Source organism: Castor canadensis, chromosome 5 (genome assembly GCF_047511655.1).
Source record: "Castor canadensis chromosome 5, mCasCan1.hap1v2, whole genome shotgun sequence".
In the NCBI taxonomy this organism is placed as follows: domain Eukaryota; kingdom Metazoa; phylum Chordata; class Mammalia; order Rodentia; family Castoridae; genus Castor; species Castor canadensis.
The window spans coordinates 64,233,005-64,257,992 of record NC_133390.1 but is presented as its reverse complement, the minus strand read 5'-3'; the positions used below and the strand labels follow the sequence as shown (position 1 = coordinate 64,257,992).

Sequence of the window (24,988 nt, the reverse complement as noted above, 5' to 3'; positions counted from 1 at the left end):
TACTTTTTTTTAAGCTCATTGTATAAGATAGCAGGAAAATCAAATTTGAATGTGTACATATGCTTACTTCTTTATGGTTTGGTTTTTGTTGATTTTCATTTATCATTGGTCATTACTTCAGCAAACTTCTAGGAGGAATGTAGAAAAGTGTGTGCTCCTTTTGTTATACAATAGTGCTCAAGAGTAACAAGTAATGTATCTTATCACTAACACAGCATTCTGCTTCCTGGAAAAGTGTCAGAGGAGGATTTGGAGCTAAACCTAGGTATTTAATGAGAAATATAGAAGGTATCTTAAAGCCCAAATTCCATCAGCTCATTTAATTTATACTTAGTAGCTCAGCTATGGGACTGTGAGAAACTCAGAAGCTTAAGACCCCACTGCTCAAGAAAAAAGTACTTTTTATTATTCAATAGGATGTATCATCAAGCAAGTTTGATTGGTTATCAAATTTCAGGTGAGATTATACTGTAACAAAAGGGTAAGATTAGGCATTAGACTAAAAATAAAATTATATCATTCCAAGAAACATATTACTTGGCATTATTCCTGCAGTAGCCTCACTAATATGAAAGTAAAAACCTGAGAGAAAAGTTGAGTTAGTATTTCCCAAAATAAGTTTTGTAGAGACTTGGCTAAAGCTGTTATGAGCTATAGAATTAGGAAGATGAAAGAAATCACTCACTAGCATAGGTCCATTTGTCATGAACTAAAAATGGGAGAAACGGGAACAAGATGCATGACTAAAATTGCATCACTTCTATATACACTGTCTACTAAAAGATATAAAGTCCTGATACTGGGCGTTTCCCAGTTGAGGGTAGGATAATATGCAGAGAGTTATCACAGTCTGACATTGTCTCCTTTAGCTAGACTTTTAAAAAAGGTTTCGTATTTTTAATTTCACTAATACCTGTCTTTGATACTTTAGTGCTAATAGAAAGAACAAATAAATACTTTATGGGAGATATTATCCTATATGCAAAGAAGTTCATCTGTTTTATAATTGTTTGAGTAGTTAAATATGAGAAATACTATCTATCTGTCTATCTATCCATCTATCATCTACCTACCTATTTAAACTCTCCATGATGTTTACCATTTTTTCCCCTTTAGAGCGTGTTTTACCCACAATCCCCCACCCCATTCAAGGTCAGTATGATTTTTATCACTGTAGTTCTATTGCTGGGTCATTCTCCAACATATATAGTGTGAAAAACATACCACATTCATATACAATAGAAATCTTTTTCTTTAAACATTCAAAAGATACTCAATGTGCTATCTCCACACCAGTTAACAAGCATGTGATAGGTATGCCGCCTGACCTACCTTCAAGTCGGTCAGTATCTGGGAAGAAAATCCTAAATTCAGAAAGCAGTATTTTTTTCTTCAATTAGTATTATAGTTAACTATGAACTCACATATTCAGAAAATAGCTGCTTGCATTCTTTAGTTCTTTAGCCCAGAAAATGACAAATCCTTCTACTGGCCACTCTTACATTTGAACATTTATACTATCTGAATTTGAAGTCATCTATATTACCAGTAAAAATGTATTTATATATTGCCAGAGGTTAAAATCAGCCAAATTACAACAAGGACACTACTTTGCCTTAAACTCTTGGCCAGTTCATGGGTTTTCCTTTTAAACATAACTAATTTAGAAAACACAAATTAAAAACAAGTAATCATTCTGAATTCCTTTTCATAAAACTTTCTACACATCCAAATTAAATTATGGCTCCTATATCACATTTAGATGCAAGTTACAGCCACAGCTTTCTAGCTTAAGGCTATTTAAAGACAAATTGGCAAATAAAATTAAAATAATACAAAAAATATGAAATGAAACCAACCTACCATTGAAATTAAATTCCAGAAAAGTGATTTGCAAATAGCACTCAAAGACCTAAGGAAAAAAACAGAAACTAGGCCATGCAGCATGCAGGGCCTGGTGTAGAATAAACAAATCCAATTAAACAAGATTATCATACACACTATAAAGAAAATGTGTTCAGGATTAATGGTAGAAAGCTGCTGTTTCATAAGTTTGAAGATATCATGTTTCATTAATACTTGTCCAAGCTAAAAATTAGAACAAAATTGGGTGTAGATATTCACTGTCAATAATGCAATGTTTTGCATATATATGCATTCACATACATGCAAGCTTATTTTAATTACATTTGAAATGAGTATTGCAAGTTTCCAGTAATAACAAGACAGCTTAATAACAGAGATATTATTAAATCTTAAGACGATGAGTCCAAACTATTTTTAATATAAAAGTTTAGAAGAACTCGAATAAAAAACTTCCCTAAAACATTAATGAAATCTGTTTCTTATCCCAGGCCCTAAAAATAAAACTGTTAAATTGTGTCTGATTTTCAGACTTGACACAAAAGTCAGTGCTCATGGAAAATATCCCATCTTGAATTATTGAATGCCACAATTATTTTAAGACATTTATCTTCTAGTGTTGCTGCAAAGATTGACACCATTTTATCATGTTGCCATCATGCAAATATCTTCATGTGGAAAACAAGCACATACACATTTGTCCCAGTGGATAACATTTTCAAAAAGGCCATGCTCCATCCAAGATGAGCTTTGCACAGTATCACAATGACTCTATGTGTCTTTTGTGACAATAGTTTTGCAGCCACAAACTCATATATTTATCTGATCATGCATTATGACATATGTAACATTGAACAAAGTGAAACCAGACACTGCACAAAGGACAGTTGTTGGATATTGAGAAACAGTCTTGTCTAGGGATGGAGCATGTGGAATTTTGTTGAACTTTGTGTTTCCCACAAACTGAATTGTTGATTGGAGAATGACCCTAATTTGATTTTTTTGTTGTAGGTAGACCTTAGTTAGCTTTCTTAGATCCAATAGCTTTTAGAGAATATAGTTTATCTTACTACTAATACTTTGGGCTTCTGCTAGTAGAAATTGAAAAGCTGTTCATAGAGATTTGGGAGAGCTGGTGTGAGAGGTTGCTGTGCAAAGACAGTCCCTTTTAAGTTTCTTGTTCTTCATAAAGACTCTAACTTCTAGGAATCCCCAGTCCTCCTCTTTCAAATCAAGAGAGCCACTCATGTGAAATTCACTTTCTCTTAAAAAAAAAAGTTAATGATAGAATGCTTATCCTATAGCTTGCCAAGGTAGTACTCAAATATTTATGAAAAGCATACCCTACTGTGGTCATAACTGTAGTGCAAGACTCCTTCATTTAATTAAATATTATATATTGTCATCATCTATTTGGGATCCTACATTTCACCCCCAAAGCATTAAAGTGTCCCTAAGCAGTTGTTTATTATAAATGTCCTGAATAATTTTGAACTAATTTCCTTAAGGTGTTTTGAAAGTAGAAGGTCACAAAGATCACTTTCTACCCTCCCATGATAAAAAGGAGAAATTTCTCTCCTAATTTACAACAGAAAAGGAATACACATTTCACTTCAGCTGCTTCAGGACCCTCTCATTGGAGTGTTAGACCTCTTCCCCCCTTCTGAGTGGCTCAGCAGGCCTAGAGGGGATGCACTTCAGAGCCTCAGCAGGAATGCCATCCTAAACCCCTTCAAGCTGTGATGAAACCAAAACAAGACTCAATAAATCAAATGCATTTCCCCTGGTTTTCCTTCATCATATTGCTTGATTTTCTGCAGTGATAATAGTAACACTGGAATTACACCAAAGGGTAATGTGTATCGGCTGTGGCCAATTAGAAATTTCAAATGTCCTTTCTCTCTGTGCCAAACACAGACACACACGCACACACAAGCAGTATGCTTTCCTGCTCATTAATTTAAATGATACATATAAAGATAAATAGAGAAAATAAGTAGTATTCCGTCCTTGATCTGTTTCTGATAGGTGTTTTTCCCATTAATTTTAATTTAGATTTATTTATTCTGAAATGAGTCCTGAATTGCATATATTTGCATAAATACCCCTGACTATATCGCTACAGAAAATTCACTGAATTGTAAAATGAGAAAAAAGTCTCAGCTCTAAATGTCTGAGGGAACTCTTCTCCCTTTGTTCAGCTCAAATCATTTCCTGGAACCTCTGAATTCTGCATGATGGTAACATCTCTTCCCTTAAGCCTGTACGTAGCCCTTCTTCATAATGAAAGTGCACCTGAAGATGCCCTCATGTTGAAAGGGGCCACAGTTTCAGTATGAGGTGACGGAACCAGCCTTAGAAAGTTAAAATCAAGTGAAAGAAGGGAAAAGAACGAGGACAAACCATCACTGTTTTGTTTTTACAGCTCTCTAGTGAAAAATTCCCTTGAGCTTGTGGCTCTCTGGGCTCCCTCAGCCCTTCCTTCTCCAATCACTGCTTCTTTAAAAACAAACAAATCCTGGAATGTGTCTTACTTATTTGCCTCCCATCTGATTATTTATCCCGCGTGAACAGCCTTTCCAATCACTAACCCCATGTGGCATGTGGGTCTGGGAAATGTTGAGATTATCTTCCAGGTTCAGGCATTGCACTGGGTTTGTTCACAGCTGCTTGCCATTCAGTCCCTGTTTTTCCATTGATAAAACGCATTGCACATGGCTGGGTTTGCATGATTAATACAGCTGTCTAAAGCTCTCTTTGAAAACAAAACAAAACTCCCCAAAATTAAAGTTTGAAAAAATTAAAATCCAACCTACAAACAAACCAGGCTTGCATAAATTTGAAGTCAGCCTGGTATGTTGCTCCCAAAGGGAGATTGGTGTTGTTATGGGCAGGCCTGGCATAAAAAGAGCCAGATGCTATCAGCAGTAGAGGAGGGGACAGCCCTGCCCTCACCTGGCACTCTCAGGAATGGGTTCTTGAAATCATACACCAAAGAGATGGAAGGAAAAAATGGGGGGAAACTCCTGAATATATTCACTGGACAATCCTCTCAATTTCATGTAGAAATCCATGAGAAAATGCCTCTTTTCAGCTCCCTTAATGTAACAGTTCATGTTATATAATAATAGTAATATTAACAATAATAACAACAGTTAACATACTCAGTAGGTTTCTCATTTACTAGTAGAGTTCCAAGGTCTTTTTCATGTATTAACTCAATTAATCCCACAACCCTAAGAAAGTAACATGTACTTTCTCCCACTTTTTTTAATGAGCGAAGTATATCCAAATTCCAACCTACCACTTGCTGTACTCAGGCACATATGTAAGTGTATGGCACATTGTAAATAACCATTATGTATGCACTCATAATTTGTTTTACATATTAAAATGCTTTAATACATAAGTCACTTCAATATCCATACATTTTACAGAGTACATTTCCAAATATACTCAACACACAGAGAGATATATGCTGGACTCACACAGAGATTTATATGAAAGCATTCATCTTTTAAAAAAATAAGCAGAGCTATCTGGCATTGGCACATCTAATTTCATACATTTATTCACATTGATTTACATATACACCTCTATTAATCATGGATAATTACTAGCATTGTTCCCTATAATTCAGTTTTTCCAACTGTGAAATGGGAAAGAAATCATATTTTTCATGTCCACAAACTCGAAGTGGTATTTTAAGTAATAGACAAAAGAAAGCTTCAACTTCCTAGAAAAAAAAGCATAGTAATTTAAAATTGTCATATTCAGATACACACATTTCCTATGATTTTTAAGAGTACTATATTAGAAGTATACTTGTGTCATATTGCATGGACATTAGCCAGATGTAAATCCAGTGTGGCTTCATTATAGTTTGATGTATGCCCACACTGCTAAGAAGTTTTCAAATGGAACCATCTCAAGGCCAAATAAAAAGGTTTTCATTATTTTTGCTAACACCATAATATTGTACTTATAAGAACCTGAAAAATTTCACAGTTCCTTTTGTGTAACACATAAACATTTTCAGTGATCAGCCATCATGCACGTTACCACATTATACTAATCGAAAGTCATCAACCCAAAGAACCTTCCTTGATTACTGATCAAAGTTATAAAGCATGTCCTAGGAAGAGCTTCAGTTTTTAAGTACACTTCTTTTCTTGCCATTGGCTGGCAGAAAAAAGTGTCTGGCTTCTGCTGACAGAAGTTAAGCAGCCATGTCAAAACAAATTTATAGCAATATCATTGACCTTGATTAATGCACATGAAAATAATTAAGAGTTGACCTTAAGATCTGATCCCTTGGCTCCTTTATGGGAAACAATAGTCTGACTTCATCCTGATTTTCTTTAATGGTGGGGAACCAAGACATATAGTCATACCACTATTTCATAAGGAATCAGTAATTCACTCATTGCCATCTAGTGATTTGGCCCCTCTATAATTAATAAGTAAGGACTTAGTCACACTTCTGTCTTACCTCTCCTCACCTTTCTACTGTTCCTTCTCTCTGTTTCCTAAACTGTTCTTGTTAAAATTTGCTAACAAGAATCAATCTGAAATTTATTCACACCATTATTTAAATGTCCTACATCAGCTTGAAAGTGTTATTTCTCTCTGAATTTACATTTAGCTTCAAGCTAAGTGGCTAAAATTCCTACAGCATCAATTTACAAGTAGGAGAATTTTTAATACTAGGACTCATGTCTAATGCCTTTCCTAGTCTGGTTTTGCCTGCACCAGTCAGCCTTTCTTGGTGATCTCCCTGTGCATATGCCTTGCTGTGCTATTTAGAGTTCTAGAGCCAGCAGGGATTTGAAAATGAATATTTTTTTCAAAATCCAAGCTTCCACTAAATTTTAATTTGATGGAAATATTGCTCTTGTATGAGCTTGATGGGAAAAAAAATCTTTCAAAGTAACAATTACATTTGGGGATTAAGTTTAAGTAATTGGCAGCCTTGTCTCTTTAATTAAAAGGAATAAAGCTGCCTATGAAGAGCTCAATGAGATTTTGCAGTGGAAAATGTTGGCATACTGCCCCGAAGGATGAGAAGACTGGGATGTTGACTGGACAGAAGAAGCTGATGTGGGCTCCTCTGTCCTTTTGAGTGCACCTCCAATGAAGCTTGCCTTGGTGTTCTCATCCTGTGCTATTTAGCATGAGGCTTCTGTGAGAAGCACTGTTGGTTGTAGCCAGAAAGTAGATGCTGTGGGGAATTGCCTAGGTTGGGCCCCAGGACCTGTTATGCATGTAGAGTCCTTAAAGGAAGTGGTGCTACTTAGAGTTAAAAAGAAAATAAGGGCTAAAGATGTGCTCAGTGGGAGAGTACTTGCCCAGCATACAAAAGGCCCTGGGTTCCATCCCCATCTCCTATCTCCCTGCAAAAAAAGAAAACATATTCTTCTAAGTATTGAGTCATCAGTACAATCTGAGCCCCTGACAAATATCATGCCACAAACCTCCAAATATAAACCTTAAATTAATCTCCTTCTTTCTTTGTCACCTGTAATTCTTATTCCCCATATCTGTATTTCTTGACTTTTTCTCTACATTTTCCCCAATTCACCTTGCATTCCCAATACCTGTTCTCTTTGACATCCTTCAAGCAAAACCAAAGAAAAAGTTCGGTAGTATTAGCATTCACTTCTAGACACTAGTTAGTAGCTGTACAAGCACCACAAAGCCATTGTGCCAGGTAACTGGAGGAAATAAGAACTTCTGAAGAGGCAAGATACAAGTTAACCTTAGTAACAACCTCCTTTATACAGACACTCTATCCTCATGATGCTCTTTCATCATCACAAATTATTTGTAGGTATTAAATTCAATGAGCACTTCAATGGGGAAAAAAAAAATCAGTGTAAATCGTCCTACCTTACATCTCCCCTTGTATACTGCTGTGAAGAAACACACCTGCCAAGTAAGAACACAGCATGACATAATGAGATTGGAATTCCAATTTAAGGTGTTCATATGTACCAGATGTATGAGAGGAGTAGGCAGACTACCTACTAGGACTCCACTGAGAATTGTCAGCTTATATCCACCACAAATCAGTTGGGGGGAGAGACCTTACAAGTCATTTATCATGCTTCCTAATTGGGCACTGGGGAGCCAAGACTGCCATAGTTTACTACACAGTTTTGCTTATCTCTGTGCTGATTGCAAAAGAAAATGCTTCCCACATCTCTGTAACACATAAGTACATTTAACACATAGACATTACCACTAACATCCTGTCTTTACTAGAAATTGTAGCATTAATCCATTTTACTTTTCATCTGTCCCATACGTATAATAAAGATTCTGACTTAACCACCTACCTTGTAAACCTTGTATTTCCACTATGACATTTGTAACTACCCAAGAGGACATTGGGACAAGAGTAACATCCTAAGGTTGGGTGTGGGGAGTGAGCAGTATAAAGCAGCAGAAGGTAACTGTGCCATGACTGTTCATTCTGTTTACCCTGCATGCTCTTCAAGTTAAGCAGCTCGAGGCATCCCAGCCATGTTCTGTGTGGCTGTGTGATAGTGCTTTCTCAGTTATACGGGTGGGTTTTGTGTGATTCAGAAGGAGGAGCTGTTTGGAGAACAGAAATCAAGCAATAACTTTACTTTTCTGTTGAACCACAAGCTAGAGTAACTTGGGAGATTTAATTTTTTTTTTAATTCTGGAGTTCCAGAACACAGGTAAGTTCGTTGCTGAAAGCTGCTAAGAGTAGCTGTGCCGAAAGAGATAGAATTACTGCATTTATTGGAGGTTGGGCCCTTCCATTCTAACTTACTAACATTGTGACTTCTTGGGTGTATTCTCCACTTGCTTTTGCCTTTGCGTTTTAGAATTTCTTTTAGAGTTTCATGTCCTCTTTTCTTTCTGATTTCTAGTCATTAGGAGCACAAGAAAAAGCCTTCATTCTCAATGAGCAGTTTAAAACTAGTTTTGACAACACACAATATTCATTACTCAAAGAAAATTTTTCCTACACTTGGCTCTGAATTGGGTTTTTGGGGTTACTATGGAGTACAAGCCAGGTACAGCTATGGTACGTTGAGTTCACAGACCAGTTGGAAAAGTACATAATGAAGATGATAAAAAAACCACAATCAACTTTGTTGAATTCTTGTTAGGATACCTGCAGGTATTTGGGACATAAGAGCAGAGGCATTATAGCTAAGCTGATTAATGAAGGCTTCTGGGGAAAAAATGACATTTACAAGATAGGAGAAGGGAGAGACAGGCAGAATTTTCCAGTATGTGCAAGGTCTAGAATCCAGAAAAGACTGATATAAATTCTAGTTAAGGAGAATGATGGTGGGGGTGAACTCAAGTATGATTTGATATATTGTAAGAACTTTTGTAAATGCCACAATGTATCCCCAACCCAGCACAACAATAAAAAATAAAATCAAACAAAAAAATCTAATTCTTAAAATCTAGAAAAAAAATAATTTCCCCTATATTTCTTCCTTCCATTTTTTTTTTTTTTTGCATTAGGAAGGAAGGAAGGAAAGAAAGAAGGAAGGAAGGAAGGGAGGGAGGGAGGAACGGAGGAAGGGAGGGAGGGAGGAAGAGAGGGAAGGAGGAAGGAAGAGGTTAGAGATATATTAGGCTTTTCTACTTGCATTTCAAGAAGGCACATTTGTGAGCTTAATTGTACAGGGATATATTGATACTCTGTACTGTGTGGTAGGTTGCACTATTTTCGGATGATTTTCTGGGGTATACTAAGTATTTTCTAGCCAAACAACTAGAGAAAATTTGCAGTCTTTCAAAAAACAGAGTTCATGGTAGATTTTTATTTTAGTTTTAAGAATGGTGGGGTTGTAAGGAGTCATTAGTATTTACAGGGATTTGCACCAAAATCTGCCTGGGATGCCATCTGGGAGTCTGTGACATAGCAGGAAGTGTAGAGAAACAGACTTGTCATTGAGTCATCCTGGAAGTCCAGGGAATGAGGTCAGTGGAAGAAAACCTCAAGCAGAATTGCCCTTACCAAGTTCTGACTGTGGTGGTCACTAACAGAGGTGGGAGAAAGGGCAGCTCAGAGCACAGGGACACATTTTAATCCCTTATCTTCTAATTTCCAGAAGCTTTAAAACCCTAGGAAATCTCACAAATTCGCTTATTATCTCTGCATTCAAATTCCGCAGGCCAGTTCCCTCGTTTCATGGTATCTGAATGTTTTTGATTTTGAAACATATAAAATGAAAACTCACATTACATGGATTAAAGACAGTCTTGAATCCCTCAGTATTTTGAATCTAAAATGTATTTTTTAAAATGGATCTGAAGTTCACAATTTAAGACTGGGAAATAGAAAGCAAGGAGTGAAAACAAAAATGACAGTCTTTAGAGAACTATCCTAACTTGTGCTTTTAATCCTTTTTAGCAAGTCAAATTGATAAAGGTACAAAAGGCTTTAAAAAATATACATAAAGTGTGTATTTTAAAACATGGAAAATATAATCTACTTTCTGTTTGAACACCTAAGTGGGTTGGGGTCCAGGATGGGGTTATGAATGAGTTAACTGATCTCTTCATTGCACAAGGGGCAAAGGATAAGGATTGTACCCACAAATGCAAAGGGGTACATTCTAGACACATGGGTGGAAACAATTATTTTTTCTTTAAAACAGAAATTGCATGTCTGGTCCTGAGTCCCTTACTGATAACTGCTTTGAATGAATTTACTTCTGGTTTTTCTAGTCTTATACTTACTTTTAAACAGCACAGCCCATGGAACCACCTTTATTAAACTTAAGCCCTTGGGCATTCTTGAATATTTTAATTCATTGATTATTAAAAATTAAACCTGTCAGGTTGAATAAGAAACTCTCAGGATTTGAGAAAGCTGACTTGGTGTAAGACACTTAGTAAAGTCTTCTCTTTAGATTGGGACTGCTTAGTGAGACTGCATTTTCTGTAACAATCCATAACACCACAGAGCAGAGCCCGAGTAGTCAGTCAAGAAATGCATCCATATGTCCTGTACAGGACAATTAGCCAGTACATCAAGTGCCTGGTCAGAAAGACCTCATAAACCTATAGAAGACATTTTTATTACATTGTCATTTCATGCTGTTAAGACCACGTTCCTTATAGAAATTAGACCTCACCCATCTTAGCTTCTCTTCTCTTTTACTCTTGGAGTGTTTCATCTTTTGGAATGTTGTCAGCCTGAAGCCAAATAATCAGAAAGTGGTTATTCTTCTTTTACTTAGATTTAGAAGGGTTTTTTTTTTTAATACATCAATCATAGTTTTAGATTCCGATAATAAATGCAATGTATTCTCATGATGGGAGAATTTGAAAATATATTTGAAAATGTATGAGATTCTAAAGAAGAAAACAAAGATCATATACAATCCCTCTCCTCAGAGACAGCATCATTAATAGGATGTAAATGAATGTTTTGTCTGCATGTGTGTGCTGACAGTGTGCCAAAAAACTCCCTATTTCCTGTCCTCTCCAAGGTTGGGCATGTTTCTGTGACTTGCTCAGGGCCGTAACAGAGGCAGGTCCATGAGCAGCCCCCCGGCCTTGTCTCCACAGGGACAGCACACTGAGCTCTTTCAGGTTGTAGGTCAAACCCGATGGCCGTCAGAGGTGCTTCCCTTCTGCTGCTCCACAACTCCCAGTAGGAGCCCCTTTCAGAAGTGAGAGCACCTACATTCTCTATCTAAATTGGATTATTAACATTTTCCCTTTATAGATTTTTCTCTTACATTTTAAAAGTAAAATCAGTAACATAATAAAGTTAATAAATTAATAAAAATTATCTCATTTTTGTTTCTGAACAATTTTCTTCTCATTCTACATAGAACATTTGACTTACAGAGCTTTGGTCATCCAGTTGATGAAAATGAATGAGGCTCAAACACTTTATTGACATTTTATGACAAGAAATTATGCTGGCATTAATTTTAGTTCGAGTTCATTCATTCACTCACTCAACCTATACCTGGAGGTGGTAAGTCTAAGTCATTATTCACTCCTAATCAGTACCAACCAGCTGAAGTTCTCTTCCATTCAGAGTCAGCTATACAAGGAAAGCTCTTAGAGGTGTTTGAAAGTGTGGAATTCTTTTTTGGGCCCAAGTCTAGCTAACGAAGAAAAACTTTCTTTCCCAAATATTAATGACACGCTATGATTTCTCAGCAGGTATGAAATTGTCTCTTAGTCATTAAGACAGCAGTCACCTTCAGAACTGGGCCAAGAGTAACCTCAGACTGAGAGTACACCTCAGTGGTGGGATATTTGCCTAGAGTTTATGAGGACCTGGGCTGGAGTCTCAACACTGAATAATAATAATAATAATGGGGTAACTTTAAGGTTGAGATTTGGATCTGTTTCTCTATTTTGACTTTTCCTCCCTTAACCAGAATGATCACTGTGATTCTCAGAGAACATTATTCTAGAAATATCAGGCATTTGGATTTATGCAAAATGAATATTGCACATGGGAGAAAATCAAAAGCTCTAACAATACAAATAGGAATCACAGGGCATATCTTTTTCTATGACAAAAAGAAAAAACAGTCATACTTGTAAGTAGAAGCCGTTAACTCCTAAACCCTTTGAGTAGAGTGGCGAAACCCATGCAAAAGAAGTTAATAACTTTGAAAGTGTGGCTTTGAATATTGAATCAATAAAAAAACCTCTATCTTTAAAGCCACTATAATAACAAAGGTTTTATTTTTCAAATCCTTAACAAAAAACAAAATCAGAGGACAAAAATACAAATTTCCGCAGAGGAACCTTACAAACATTATGCTCCCGGTCCTTGGCATCGTTGAGGGAGGAAAGGTGGCAGGCCAACACCTTCCTTCGTTTCTGTTATCAGATGTCCTAATGATTTTAACCCATTCCTCTCAAAATTTCCAGGCAACTGGATGATGAAGTTTCTATTCAGTTTGGAACCTAACCATCCTACCAAACACTCGTGCTTACTAACTCTGGCCCAGACAATCAAAAGTGCCATTAAAAATGTTAAGTCCATTAATATGTCACTTTCAAACCCTCAGCATTTCAGACAGTTGATCTTATAAAAGGAGTTGTGTGGCACACACACAAAGAAAATGATTTCTTATTCAAATGGCTGTGTCAGGTGAAAATGAGGTATTTGTATTCAAGTAAACACCCCCAAACTACTCCAAAATCCCTACATGTGGGCTGGAATGAATTTATGAACATGGGATTAGAGAAAGTTGTCAGCACTCAAAGCACTGAAAATCAATTCTACTCCTTATATGTTTGCTGTGGCCTCATTTCCTCTCCCAGGCAGAACTCAAAGGAAACAAAAATGCCAAATTTTTCCATATAGAATCTGAGACAATGGTGCTTCCAATGGAGCATCTTTTATTTTTACAATAAGCATTTCAATTTTTAGAGAGAGAGATGAGAAAGACCAAATTTTCTGCCTTTTGACCAAATGTAGTTTAAAGTTTTTATTTAATTTTTTAAGGCTTACATTTTAATTAGCCATGAGGATTTTTTTTATTTCATAAACTATGTATTATATTAAATGTCTCAAATATTTGGAAAATATAGCCTTTTGGTATTTCAATTTATAATTACATATTTGTTACATAAATACATAAAATATACTTTATATAAATTATATACATTGGTATAACATACCATATTATATGGTGTAATTCTGCACATTTTCTGAATCCAATAAATTCAAGAACATTACAAATGGAAATCTAGTGCATTAGACATCAAAATTTTTAGCATTCTTGAAAGTCTCCACCTATCATCAGCATGAGGATATTTTTTTAAGTAAAGTTCAACCCTCCAGAAAATCTGCTTTCCAGGATTTGGGAGCTGATGGTAAGACCTCTTGGTCCTCTATGGCTCTTCAAATGACTGAATTTCCATCAATAATTTTGCTTTTGAGTTAAGGCCCTGTGGTTCCAAAAAGAGAATTCAATCTTTCCTTCCTAGAACCCCAACTAGGGTAGCTCCTGAGATATTCATTCATTCATTCATTCATCCAGATATATACTTATGCGTTCATATTTATGTGCAGCCAATCTACTGGATTCATAATCTCTACTAGATAAATAGCAAGCTGAGAAAGAGTAGTAAACAAGAGACACATAGAGTCTATGCCAGTAAAGGCAGCTGAAGCAACTGTTTGTGATAGTGCAGTTTTGTGTAGTGTGGCTGGATACAAAGAATCTGGTAGCAGGCGGTGAGAAAGAGTAAGAGTGAGTATTACACATGTATGGAAATGTCATGACAAAACTCTTCACTATGCACAATTTAATAGGCACCTTATTCAAAGTGCACTGTATACATATATGGAAATATCACAACGAACCCCCTTTTGTTCTAGTAATGTGTGATAGCAAAAAATTTTTTTAAAGAATCTGAAAGTCAAAGGTCAAAGATAGATCATCATAAATAAATGTGCCAAGGCATTCCTCGTGTTAAATTCTCTCCCTGCTGTCACCTCACCAGGAACTAAGACCTAAGCATTTAACAACAAATGCTTTGAGCAAATGTCTAGAACATTCTCTGTACCTGAATCCCTCAGTGCTGGGTCCAGGAGATTTATCTTTTTATATTATTATACTCTGAACTGGTGTGACCGCTGTCATGCTGACTTGTTAAGTAGATTTGCTGAAGCAAGATCCACATGTAGGGAGACGTTTTCATGAATGGTATAAAAATCATACACACCAGCTATGTTCTCATGGTAGATCCAAGGACTTCCTTCAAGAATAAAATCCCTGGCCATGCAGTTTTTGTGAAGTCACCTTTTCCTTAGAAAAAGAATAATTTCCATTTGTCAAGGGAACAAAAAAACCCTGTAATAATAAGGGAGACCTCTTCCTAAAGAGTCACATTTCATTGCTGCTTTGAGACTGACAGCAATGTGCATCCTCTCACTACTGCCACCTCGTGGACAGAGGTGATTCCTTTAGACAGCACTAAGAACATGTCTTAGCATGACCACAAGATGGCAGCATATAACCAAGTTTCAAAGAAAGGCTCAAAAATACCAGGGTGTTTTACCTCGCTCCTTTGTCACAGGAGCGAATGAGTAGGAAATAACTGTACAAAAAGAATTCTATTCTCGTTTCCTGAAGGTAAATAGAATCCAAAGTTTTACAATCTTGAGTATTTCACAAAGGAATTGATTTATTGTGGAAATAACGAGTATCTGAAATTTAATTGGCAAGTTAGCCTGATTTTTAAAACTATTTCAAGCAATATTTCAGTTTTTCTGATATTTTCTTCATAGAGTGAAATATTTGGGTGTGTTTTTATATTGTTATTTTAATGAACTTTTTATAATTGATTAAGGAATTGCCTGTTCCATAATATATTCATTTAGAACCCACAAATTTTTATCCAAGTTCTTAGCAGTGAATGGTTCGTGAAGGCACATTGTCAGTTTTATCCTGAGCAAAATTCTTCTGAATCAACATACTCTCCTATTACTTCTTTTTGTGCCAAAATCTGCTAATGTTTTGCTTATCATATTGCTACTATATATATATATATTTGGACCTGCACTGCCAAGTCTTACTTGTTAGGCTATATTTTTAGTAAAATTCAAATATTGCACTAATAGTCTTCTCTAGAATAGATTTCACCACAAACCTGACAACAACTCTTACTTAATTAAGCACTTATTAGATACCTGACATCATTTCAGGTCCAGTATGTTGATTAATTTATCTAATCCCTGGCCCAGAATTATAAGGGACAGGTTAATTAAACTCATTTTACAGAAGATAAAACTGAGGCCAAAAGGGGTTAAGAAATACTTTCTGGTTCATGCAGAACCATTGGTATTTTTGCCCGCCCAGATCTCTGAACATTTGCTTGAAATTATTCCCACTCTCCAGATATGAAACAGGAGAAAACTAAGCTTCTTTGTCTGATGATGGTGCAGGATTTAGATCTCTTTGGATAGGAGCATAACTCTGTGACCTGAAAGATCCTTTTCAATTCTAAAGCTTAGTAAGCCAAGACTCTTGACCCAAGGAAGGAAAGTTGCACTTTGCACAACAACAGTCTTTCCAGCCAGGTTTTTTTTTTTTAATGTTTCCATGTCCCAGTGATATCTCTAGACAATAAAACAAAATATATAATAGCTGAAGGATATTGGAAATAATGTGGTGGGTTCTGAGTGCAGACCTGAAAACCCCGAATTACAGTCTCAGGTCTGCCTTTTGCTATCTGTGAACCTCTCTGGGCTTCAGTTTCCTCACATAATAATGATCACATTCTCTGCAATTTTAAGGCAATATGTTAATTTCAAGGAATATATATTAAATCAGGTCTTATGAAAAATTTAGTGGCAGTGCGCTTAATATACAATTGAAACATCAGTGGTCAGATGATGACACATACAGAGAAGGCTGTCAACAGGTAGAGACCAGTGTTCTGTATATTGAGAGAACCTGGCTTCACTTTGGGTGTAAATGTGGCATCAGTGGCTGGCTCTGCTAGTAGAGAACTTACTCCATCCTTCTGTGTGAACTTGAAGGTTAACTGGAATATTATAAACAATGCACTTTCAAGGATGGTAGGATATTCTTGAGCATCAGAAGTGCACTGCAAGCCCAGAAGACTGTGCTCTTCTTCCACATATGACTAGTTTAGGGACACCAGCCTAACCTGCAGACATGGCTAACTCTTAGGAACAACCTAGGCTAGCACTGGTTTTGTGAATGATGAATTGTAGTCATATGTTTTTAGACTTTAGACATCAGGACAATTGTGCCCCTCTTTATAACCATCATAAGAATGCCAGGAAATGTTATACTGTTGAGGACTTCTCATAACCTACTTTACATGGACAAATGAAAAATCTATAAGGGAGGAGATTAATAAGTTGCACTGAACCTTGTTGACCTGATTTGAAAGATCAGGTCTCTGGCTGAAGAGTCTAGTCACTTTATTTGTTTATTGAAATCATGTTACTCTGGAAAGCAGGACTATGTTCTGGTAACCACAGAGAAGAAAATCTGTATCCCAGAGCCCGTTAAGGCTTCTATATCTAACCAAGCATTAAGTGGGTCCTGAGATTCAAAGTTGTATCCTGTGGAAACTTTGCATATTTCCTTCTAAACACCAAGAGCATTATTATTTGATGAGGATAATTAAAAGGAAATCCAAAATTTGACCTATATTATCTCTTCCAACCTGGACATTTATTTACACATGCACAAAGTATTTGTTGAAATCTTCTATATCTCAGGTGCTAACCTAAGCACTAGGAAGTCAGTGATTGACAAGACATACACTGTTCCTGCACTCATGGAATATATATTCTAGTAGAGAAGACACACCATAAGTAAGCAAATAAGAAAAATGTGATGCCAGGTGGAGATTAAGTACCACTTAGATTAGTAGTACCCAGCAAAAGAGTAAAGAAAATACCATAGAGTATTCTGAATTGGAGACATTACAGTAGAAATCTGAATGAAGTGACTGAGTCAGAAATACAAAAATCTGGGGGAAGAACATTTCAAAGACATGAAGTGGTATATAACAAAACTTTCAAAGTTGAATGAACTTGCTTGTTAGAAGAAGAGCAAGAGGCCAATTGTCTTGAGTGGAGTGAACTGGGGACAAAATGGTAGGATAGGGACTAGACAAACACTATTGCACTAAATCACAGTGTAGAGTGCTTTTTCATTCCATCTTCAGGATCCTTTGTGCATAACCTGTGGCATGGAATATTTGTAGTTGCAATTCGTTTTTGCTGCCTCCAACTGCACAACATTTGTTCCAATACAATCTCTTTCCATTTGCCTTTCGCTCGATCTCTGCCAATCTCTCCTCCTACCACAGTGCTCTGTCCTGCTTTTCTCTCATTCTCCTTTCAGTGGAGAGTACCACACTGCCTTCACGTTTACTCTCAATTGATAAAGATTGATTTTTTTATTTGTTTTTGTTTTGCTAAATGTTTCTTTTTTAGAAATTGGCACCACCGTGCACTTCAAGCAAAAAGGTATGGTTCTTATTTTTGATTACCTTCTATATATTAATTAAGATCTCATAATAATATATTGTAGTCTTAAATTTGTGGTGATGATCTCCATAGTATATTTGGCACTATTTTTCCCAAATGGTAAACTTTCTTATTTACAAAAATCCTCTGATCCAACCCATGATCTCATTTTGCTTTTGACAGTTATTTGCTTTTAATTCCTTGAGACTGAGCAAGTTATTCTCTGCTCTGCCCTTCCCCTGACCTCTACATCCTATGTCCTTCATCCTAAGTGTCCAGTTAATTATTACAGAGATGGATTTTTAGAAGGGTCATTGTCTAATGACAGGGATCTCAGAAAATACACAGAGCCTTTTTTATAGTCACTATTCAAGTAAATCCATTGCTAGACCATGACATCTAGACTAGACATAGCAAGTAGAGCAGCATCTCTTAAAATGAATCACCAACATGGTATATATTTCTTCCTGCCTCATCATTCTACCAGGTCTTCCTAAAGCCTCACTTGCTGCAGTGGAGCTCAGCTGCTGGGCCCTCATAGGAACTGACATTTCAGGTCCGCATGTGCTTTCCATCAGCCATATGACACAATATCCACATTCTTGTCTCCACAGGACAGTGCAACCAGCTCAAAGCTTCATAAAATGGACGCTGAAATGCAAAGAACTAATTCCAAGTTGCCTTCTTTTCCAAGAGATAATCCCTCATAGTGTCTGTCACCAGACCAGAACCACAGAGGCACCTATGTAGCCAGGCAATGTCCTCCTTAAGTACTTGTCATCACCCATTTGATTGGGAATTGTCTCATAGAAAGACGTCTTCCTCTCTGAGTATCAAAGAGCATGAGACATCATGATCATTATCAATAGTGAAAAGTTATTCCTGTGGGACTTAGGTCCTACCAGCACCCAACAGCCACAGAGATCATGGATACTTTGTTGCTTATTCCAAGAAAGGATCAGCACCTTGTTGACAGCCTACTCTAGCAGATCCTCACAAAAAGCAGCAGGAAAGTGGAAGACAGGAATATGTACTTGAAAATGAGGTTAGAAGGCATAAAATATTGTCATCATCAGTCCTTCTTCTCTCCCCAGTGCTCTGATCACCAAATTACCAATTACACATGATACATAGGATCTTTAACTGGCTAGTGCTGCGTGTGATACCTGAGAGCTTTTGTGGATGACCAAATAAGCTTAGTATTATTTTAATTTCCAAGACTATCAAGAAATATTTCCAGTGTCGACAGAAGTAGCGGCTTTTTTAAAAAAAAATTTTAATTATGTGTCAAAATTCTTGATGCTGTTTTGATGGGAAAGATGTGATGATTCCAAATTTAGAGTGGGGATACTTCAGCCTACCACAATCTCACTTTATAGAGGGTTAAGATAATGCATGAATACCTATGTAGGAAGAGCCCACACTTAATTCTAAAATCCATTATTAAAAGAAAACATTAGTATTTTCCTCCTCTAATCAGCTCCAGCCTGGAGATTTCAGGCTTACATTCGAATTCATTCACCCAAAAGAATCTGTACTGGCAGAAAATTGACGGCAGGTGGCGCCAAAGTCAATCTTATCACGCTTCCCTTTCAATATGGCTTCCCCAGACACCAGCATGTAATCCGCACATTCAGATCATACTGAAGAGAGATATTTAAATTCTATAGATTTTAATCTTCTTTGTTTAACATTGTTTTAGTAAATTGTTTAGATTTTTGTTTTATTTTTGGTCACTCTTTCAGCCCTTCACAATTCTAAAAAGAGTTCAAACTTATCTCCTCTGACACTTTTCTTCTTGTACAGCTAAACTAAATACAGGAATAAAATTATGAGTTATTCTGATTCCTTAGTAACTTGAAGAAACCCCAAAGATCACCGAGAGCATGATTAAATACAACTTTGAATAAATTCAGTCCCAAATCCAGGAAATGGCCCTAAGGATTGAGGAGAAGCGTGACTTGAAGTGCAAAGTATCTCCAAGTACATGCTCTCTCAAACAGGTGCTCAAAAAACCACCCTGTCCTTTCTTTGAAATTTTACAAAAGGCAAACCAATTGGTTCATCCTGCTATATCACAGTTTCTAGTGTAGAGATTTGCCTGCAAACCCACTTCCCAACCCTCCATTCTCATATCCCTCTGTTTCTAGATTTTTTTTTTTTAATCAATCTGGCCTTTATTCACAAGTTGGCCCTTCTGTAAGAATTGTCACTGTGAGGTGCAATCCAGTATTCACCCTGATGCTCACTGACCCAGCCCGGGGCTGAGAACCTTGATGTGGTTTGTTCACTCATGGTTTGTAGTCTGGCTGCAGCTGTCTACAGCATTAAAAGCCTTGACCAAATTCACAACCCAATGTCTTGGATTCAGGTTGGTATTTCATTGGTTTGTGTATTTCAAATTTCTATGTTTATAATAACAATGTTGCCATTTACTGAATATTTACCAGCTACTCACACATATCTATGTGTGCACACATGTAACACACGTATAAAATGTGGTGAAATTCCAAGATACAATTGTCTGTTCTATAAGAAACATGTAGTAAGTTTTTGAGTTGTGGGTTCTATTTGCCAATCTATTCTTAAGGATAATTTATGTTTGCAGACTCTTGCTTTCATTATATCTGTCAGTATATGAAAGCACTTGCTAAGCCTGGCCATCTGGCATGAGAAATAAGATTTACCATTTGCATTTCCACAAATAAGCAGAAATTTCATAACTATGAACTAAAGCATAATTAATGATTTTGCTGATTATTTTTCCTTGAAATAGCCATTAACTGAAGTAGTCTCCTATGCAGTCATATATATCTGTAATTGCATACACACTTGTGATGATTCCCCAACTCTCACCCATTACCCTGGTATTTCTCAAGTCTGTTTATTTACTCTCAAAACCAATTATGACAAGAGCAAGTCACATAAGCACATTAAATAGCTATACAAGAGTACTTAATAAATAAATAATTGGTAGAAATGAAGATATCTTTAACAGATACACACAATGATTTCAAATGTATAACAATACTATCAGGGATAAAATTCAAGAATATTAACATATCCATATGGGAATTCCCTATTATATCATAGAATAGAATGTGAAAGTAACACTTAACACTTATTATATGTACTAAAAGACCAAGAATATGTGTGCATATTATATGTGTACACACGAGTATCTATACAACAGGTATACTTCCTCTGTGTATAAATATACATACATAGATAGATGTACACATGCAGTAGCAAGAATGTTTTACGTGAACATGTATATCTGGGTTCATATATACATATATAATATTTTTGATGGCACAATTTTTGCTTTCTTAAATATTTACTAAAATGCATATCTTCTCAACTTTCCCCAGATACCCCTCAGATCCAGGATGTCAGAAAGACAATCTAGCCTGTCCTCACACTAAAATAAGATTATAGAAATAAGCCAAAGTAGACTTTTTTGAGTGCCCAATTCATACTTCCCCTGAAACAAAACAAAAATCATTTTTGCTTAACTATGTAAGACCTTAATTTTTGTGTAGTTTTTCTCTGTTTGAAAGCCTCAGTGATACATTAATGTAAACAAATGTTCGAAGGAGCTCATGCCCTCTAATATAGAGAGAAGAACTAAAAGGATGGGGAATAAATCATTGCCACTGGGCCAGAACAGTTTCCATTAAGAGAGCTCGGTGGTCCCAAAATCCAAAAAGTATGGAGCGAGCGGAAAAGACATTGAGCTATGCCTTAGAACACCTGGACTCTAGTGTTGAGTCAACAGTTATTAGCTATGTGCTTTATTCAGGATGCTTAATCTTCTTGAGCCTCAATTCTTCCTAAGGCATAGACCTGAAGGTAGTGAAAATATCTTGCATTAATATGATCCCATAGCCACTCAGAAAATGAAAAAATTAGTTGGCTAAATATTTAATTTGTTTATTCTGTATCTCCGTAGTTTTATACATGATAAAACACACACACACAACTCATCTTACATAGCAACTATGCTGCTCAAAGTTTTCATATCTTTATATTTTCATATTAAATAATATTCTGAAGAAGGCATTATAGCAAAAAATTCAGAATCATTTTTATGAAGATAATGGCTGTCTCCTTGCAGTTTTTGTTTGTACTGTCTATTGTTTTAACCAAACTCAAGTTGCAGTTGCCAAATATTTGACAAAGACACTCACAGCTGCATTTTACTGTTGAACTTCACTGTGTAGTGGTGGCAGACAAAGACTCTGGGGTCAGACACAAAACCCCAGACCCCCTGCTTACAAGTGGTAGAAGCTTGTGAATGAGTTTAATCTCTCTGGGTATCTAGTATTTCACTGTGAAACAGGTTTCCTTATAGTACTCACCTCGTAGCATAATTGTGTAGTTATATTTATAAGGCACCTATAACAATACACTGTAGTAAGTGCTATGCAATTATTGGTAAGAGTTTTTTTTGTCATCATTGCTTCATTATTTATATAAAGCATAGGTTAGAAGGCCATTAAGCTTTTCTTCCTGTTCCCCTACATCCAGTCTACTCTGTCCTCAAGCAGTTTTAGAAAAATTCACATAGCAGAGGATGTTTCCATTGCAAGTGCAAGCGATCAGGGTTTTACACACACACACACGCACACACACACATACATACACACACACATGTATGTACTGCACATGTGTTCATATGAAGATCTTCAATGTCCTTAAATTTCAAAGTGACCTACAATTACTGTCATAGGAGTTTCCTTTCTTGCACATCGAGGTCAAACTATGTAATGTAAAGCCAAGTTCTCTGCAGTCAAAAATATGCTTTTCTTTCCCTTTAATGGAAAATGAACAGCTATAAATAAGAAAGAAATGGGATAAGCAAAGCACCGAAGAGAAGCTCTTGAGTCAGACCTACAATTTCAGCCCTTTCTCCACCTCATCTACATCCCACTCTCCCTCTGGTACCCAGAGCACCTCAGTTGTGTCTACATCGGCAATACTAGGTGGCACTAGGGAACACAGACTATCATGCCAGGATCAATTCTTAGTGAATTCAAATCTCAGTCCTGCTCCAGGTTTGGACCTGCTTTTAACCTACTCAGTTTGGCAGGTTTGCTTTTGTTGTCTTTGCTTTATATATATATATATATATATTTTTTTTTAAGTGGCAAATGAGGAGTTTGGGCAAAAATGAGCCCTGCTTCCTCTTAAGACTGCAATGTGTTGACTTGTTTTCTACCTTGCTAAGGCACATACACCCATAAATGTTACAATTTTTATAACATTTGTAACAATTTCCTTCCCAAGTAACAAGTAATTACTGCTTCTCCCCTAAGAAACAAAGGAGTCCCAGACTGGCTCCATGTTTTACTGATGAAGTTGCTGTGTTCAGTGGGCAAGGAGAGCCCCTCTGGGCTGCAGAAGGTCCCTGCTTGGAATCTTACACCATGCTGCAGTCATGGTGGTATGTGGGGAAGGCATGCAAGAGGAGTCTGGGTCACCAGAAGCCTGCAGGGCTATCAGACAGTCCTGAGACCCAGTTTAGGACTTCTCTAGCAACAGTAGTATTGCACTTAAAAATATTTCAACAAGTGATAGTTGCATCCCGTAAGATAGTTGCACTTCATGAAGGACAAGGACTTAGGAGCGGTTTTGAACCCTTCTTAAGCACTGACATAGGGAGATCAATTCCTGACCAAGTCTTACCTCTAATACATAAGAAGTCAGCTATCCCATAGAATGAACAGGATGTAATTATTCTGTTTCTCCTCTTTTGCTCTGCAGGACCTGGTTCGGTGAGAGGAATAAATGGATCCATCAGTCTGGCCGTACCACTGTGGCTGCTGGCAGCATCTCTGCTCTGCCTTCTCAGCAAATGTTAATAGAATAAAAAATTTAAAATAATTAAAAAAACACACAAAAATGCATCACACAGGATACAGAAAGAGAGAGAGCGTGCAAGATGGGGGAGACCATTTATTTCACAATTTTGTGTGTTTATAAATGAGGGGGAAATACAAAAATGAAGGATATACAACACTTAAAAAAAATTCGAAGTCCATCAATAAAAAAAAAAGAGTATAATTCAGAGTGGGAAAAATTCTCCCAGGATGTGTGTGTATCTACCAAGCAAATGAATGCTGTGTAAAGACTACCATGTTAAGAACATCTGATGTTGTAAAAAATAAGACAAGTACCAGATGGATATTAACACCCCCCACACACTTTACCCTTCCTTCCTTCATCCTTTTTCATCTGTGGGGAAAAAAACAAGGTCTTTCCTTTGGTGTTTATATTTCCATAATCTTTTTATTATTCTGTTTTTCATTTGAGCTGACTTATAGTCATTTTGGACTATTAATGGAATCCTGTGTTGAGCCTTTATCAGGCTCTCCAGCCTCCATCTCTCTCTTTTGAGATCACCCCTTTCCCTCCAGTGTGTTTTGTCTCCCCACACCCATTCCAAATATTCCCTTTTTATCCACCTACCCCACACACCTCTCTTCACCCCCCCACCACCCCTCAGAACACTAGTCACGCCGCAAATGCTAGAAAGTGCCATTTTAATTTTCTCCACTGTGCGTGTGTGGCCGTCTTTCGCTCTCATGTGGGTGCACATGTGTGTGAGAGTGTGTGTCTCTCTCTAAAGCATGCCAAGGGAATGGTCCATGTGTACATAGATTCATTGTGCTGTAGATACTGTCCTGCATTGTAATTGTGAGATGCGGCTGTAACAAGTGGCTGGGGGAGATGGCAGGGAGGGAGGCAAGGAGCAGAGTCCCTCCCCCACTCATGGCTGTCACATGACATCAGTGTATTCAAACCAAGCTGTGTCCCTTCCATGGGCAGGACCCCATATTCCTCCTAGTCCCATCATCAGAACCCAGTCAGGAGTCACTCAGAATATCACTGTAAATGAAAGTGCCTACTATCAATGGGGTGAGCAAGTGGTGGAACAAATCAGTGATGTGGATGAAATGACCTAGGAGAGAAAGAAGTTTTCTGACTTCACTCTTATTTCATGAGTCTGAGGTACTCATATATTTGCTGGCTCCTTATAGGCCAGGCCAAGTAATCCTGAAGGAATGAGCAGCATACATTGAGCAAATCCCCAAAAACAGGAAGATCTCCATGTGGTAACTCCCA

The 24,988-nt window shown here is 36.9% G+C and overlaps 1 protein-coding gene across 2 annotated transcripts in view; it reads left to right on the top strand.

Annotated features, from left to right (window-relative positions):
- Window positions 1–24,372, top strand: part of Lsamp (limbic system associated membrane protein) — a 606,667-nt gene extending 582,295 nt beyond the window's left edge. Inside the window, exons 7-9 of one of the 2 annotated variants that reach the window (XM_074073203.1) lie at window positions 1,117–1,152; window positions 17,828–17,860; window positions 23,627–24,372. In XM_074073203.1, coding sequence (XP_073929304.1) covers window positions 1,117–1,152; window positions 17,828–17,860; window positions 23,627–23,724 — 167 coding nt within the window. In that variant the 3' untranslated portion in view covers window positions 23,725–24,372. The remainder of the gene's footprint in view (window positions 1–1,116; window positions 1,153–17,827; window positions 17,861–23,626) is intronic. The other variant, XM_074073204.1, reaches the window with a different exon arrangement.
- Window positions 24,373–24,988: the final 616 nt, after the last annotated feature.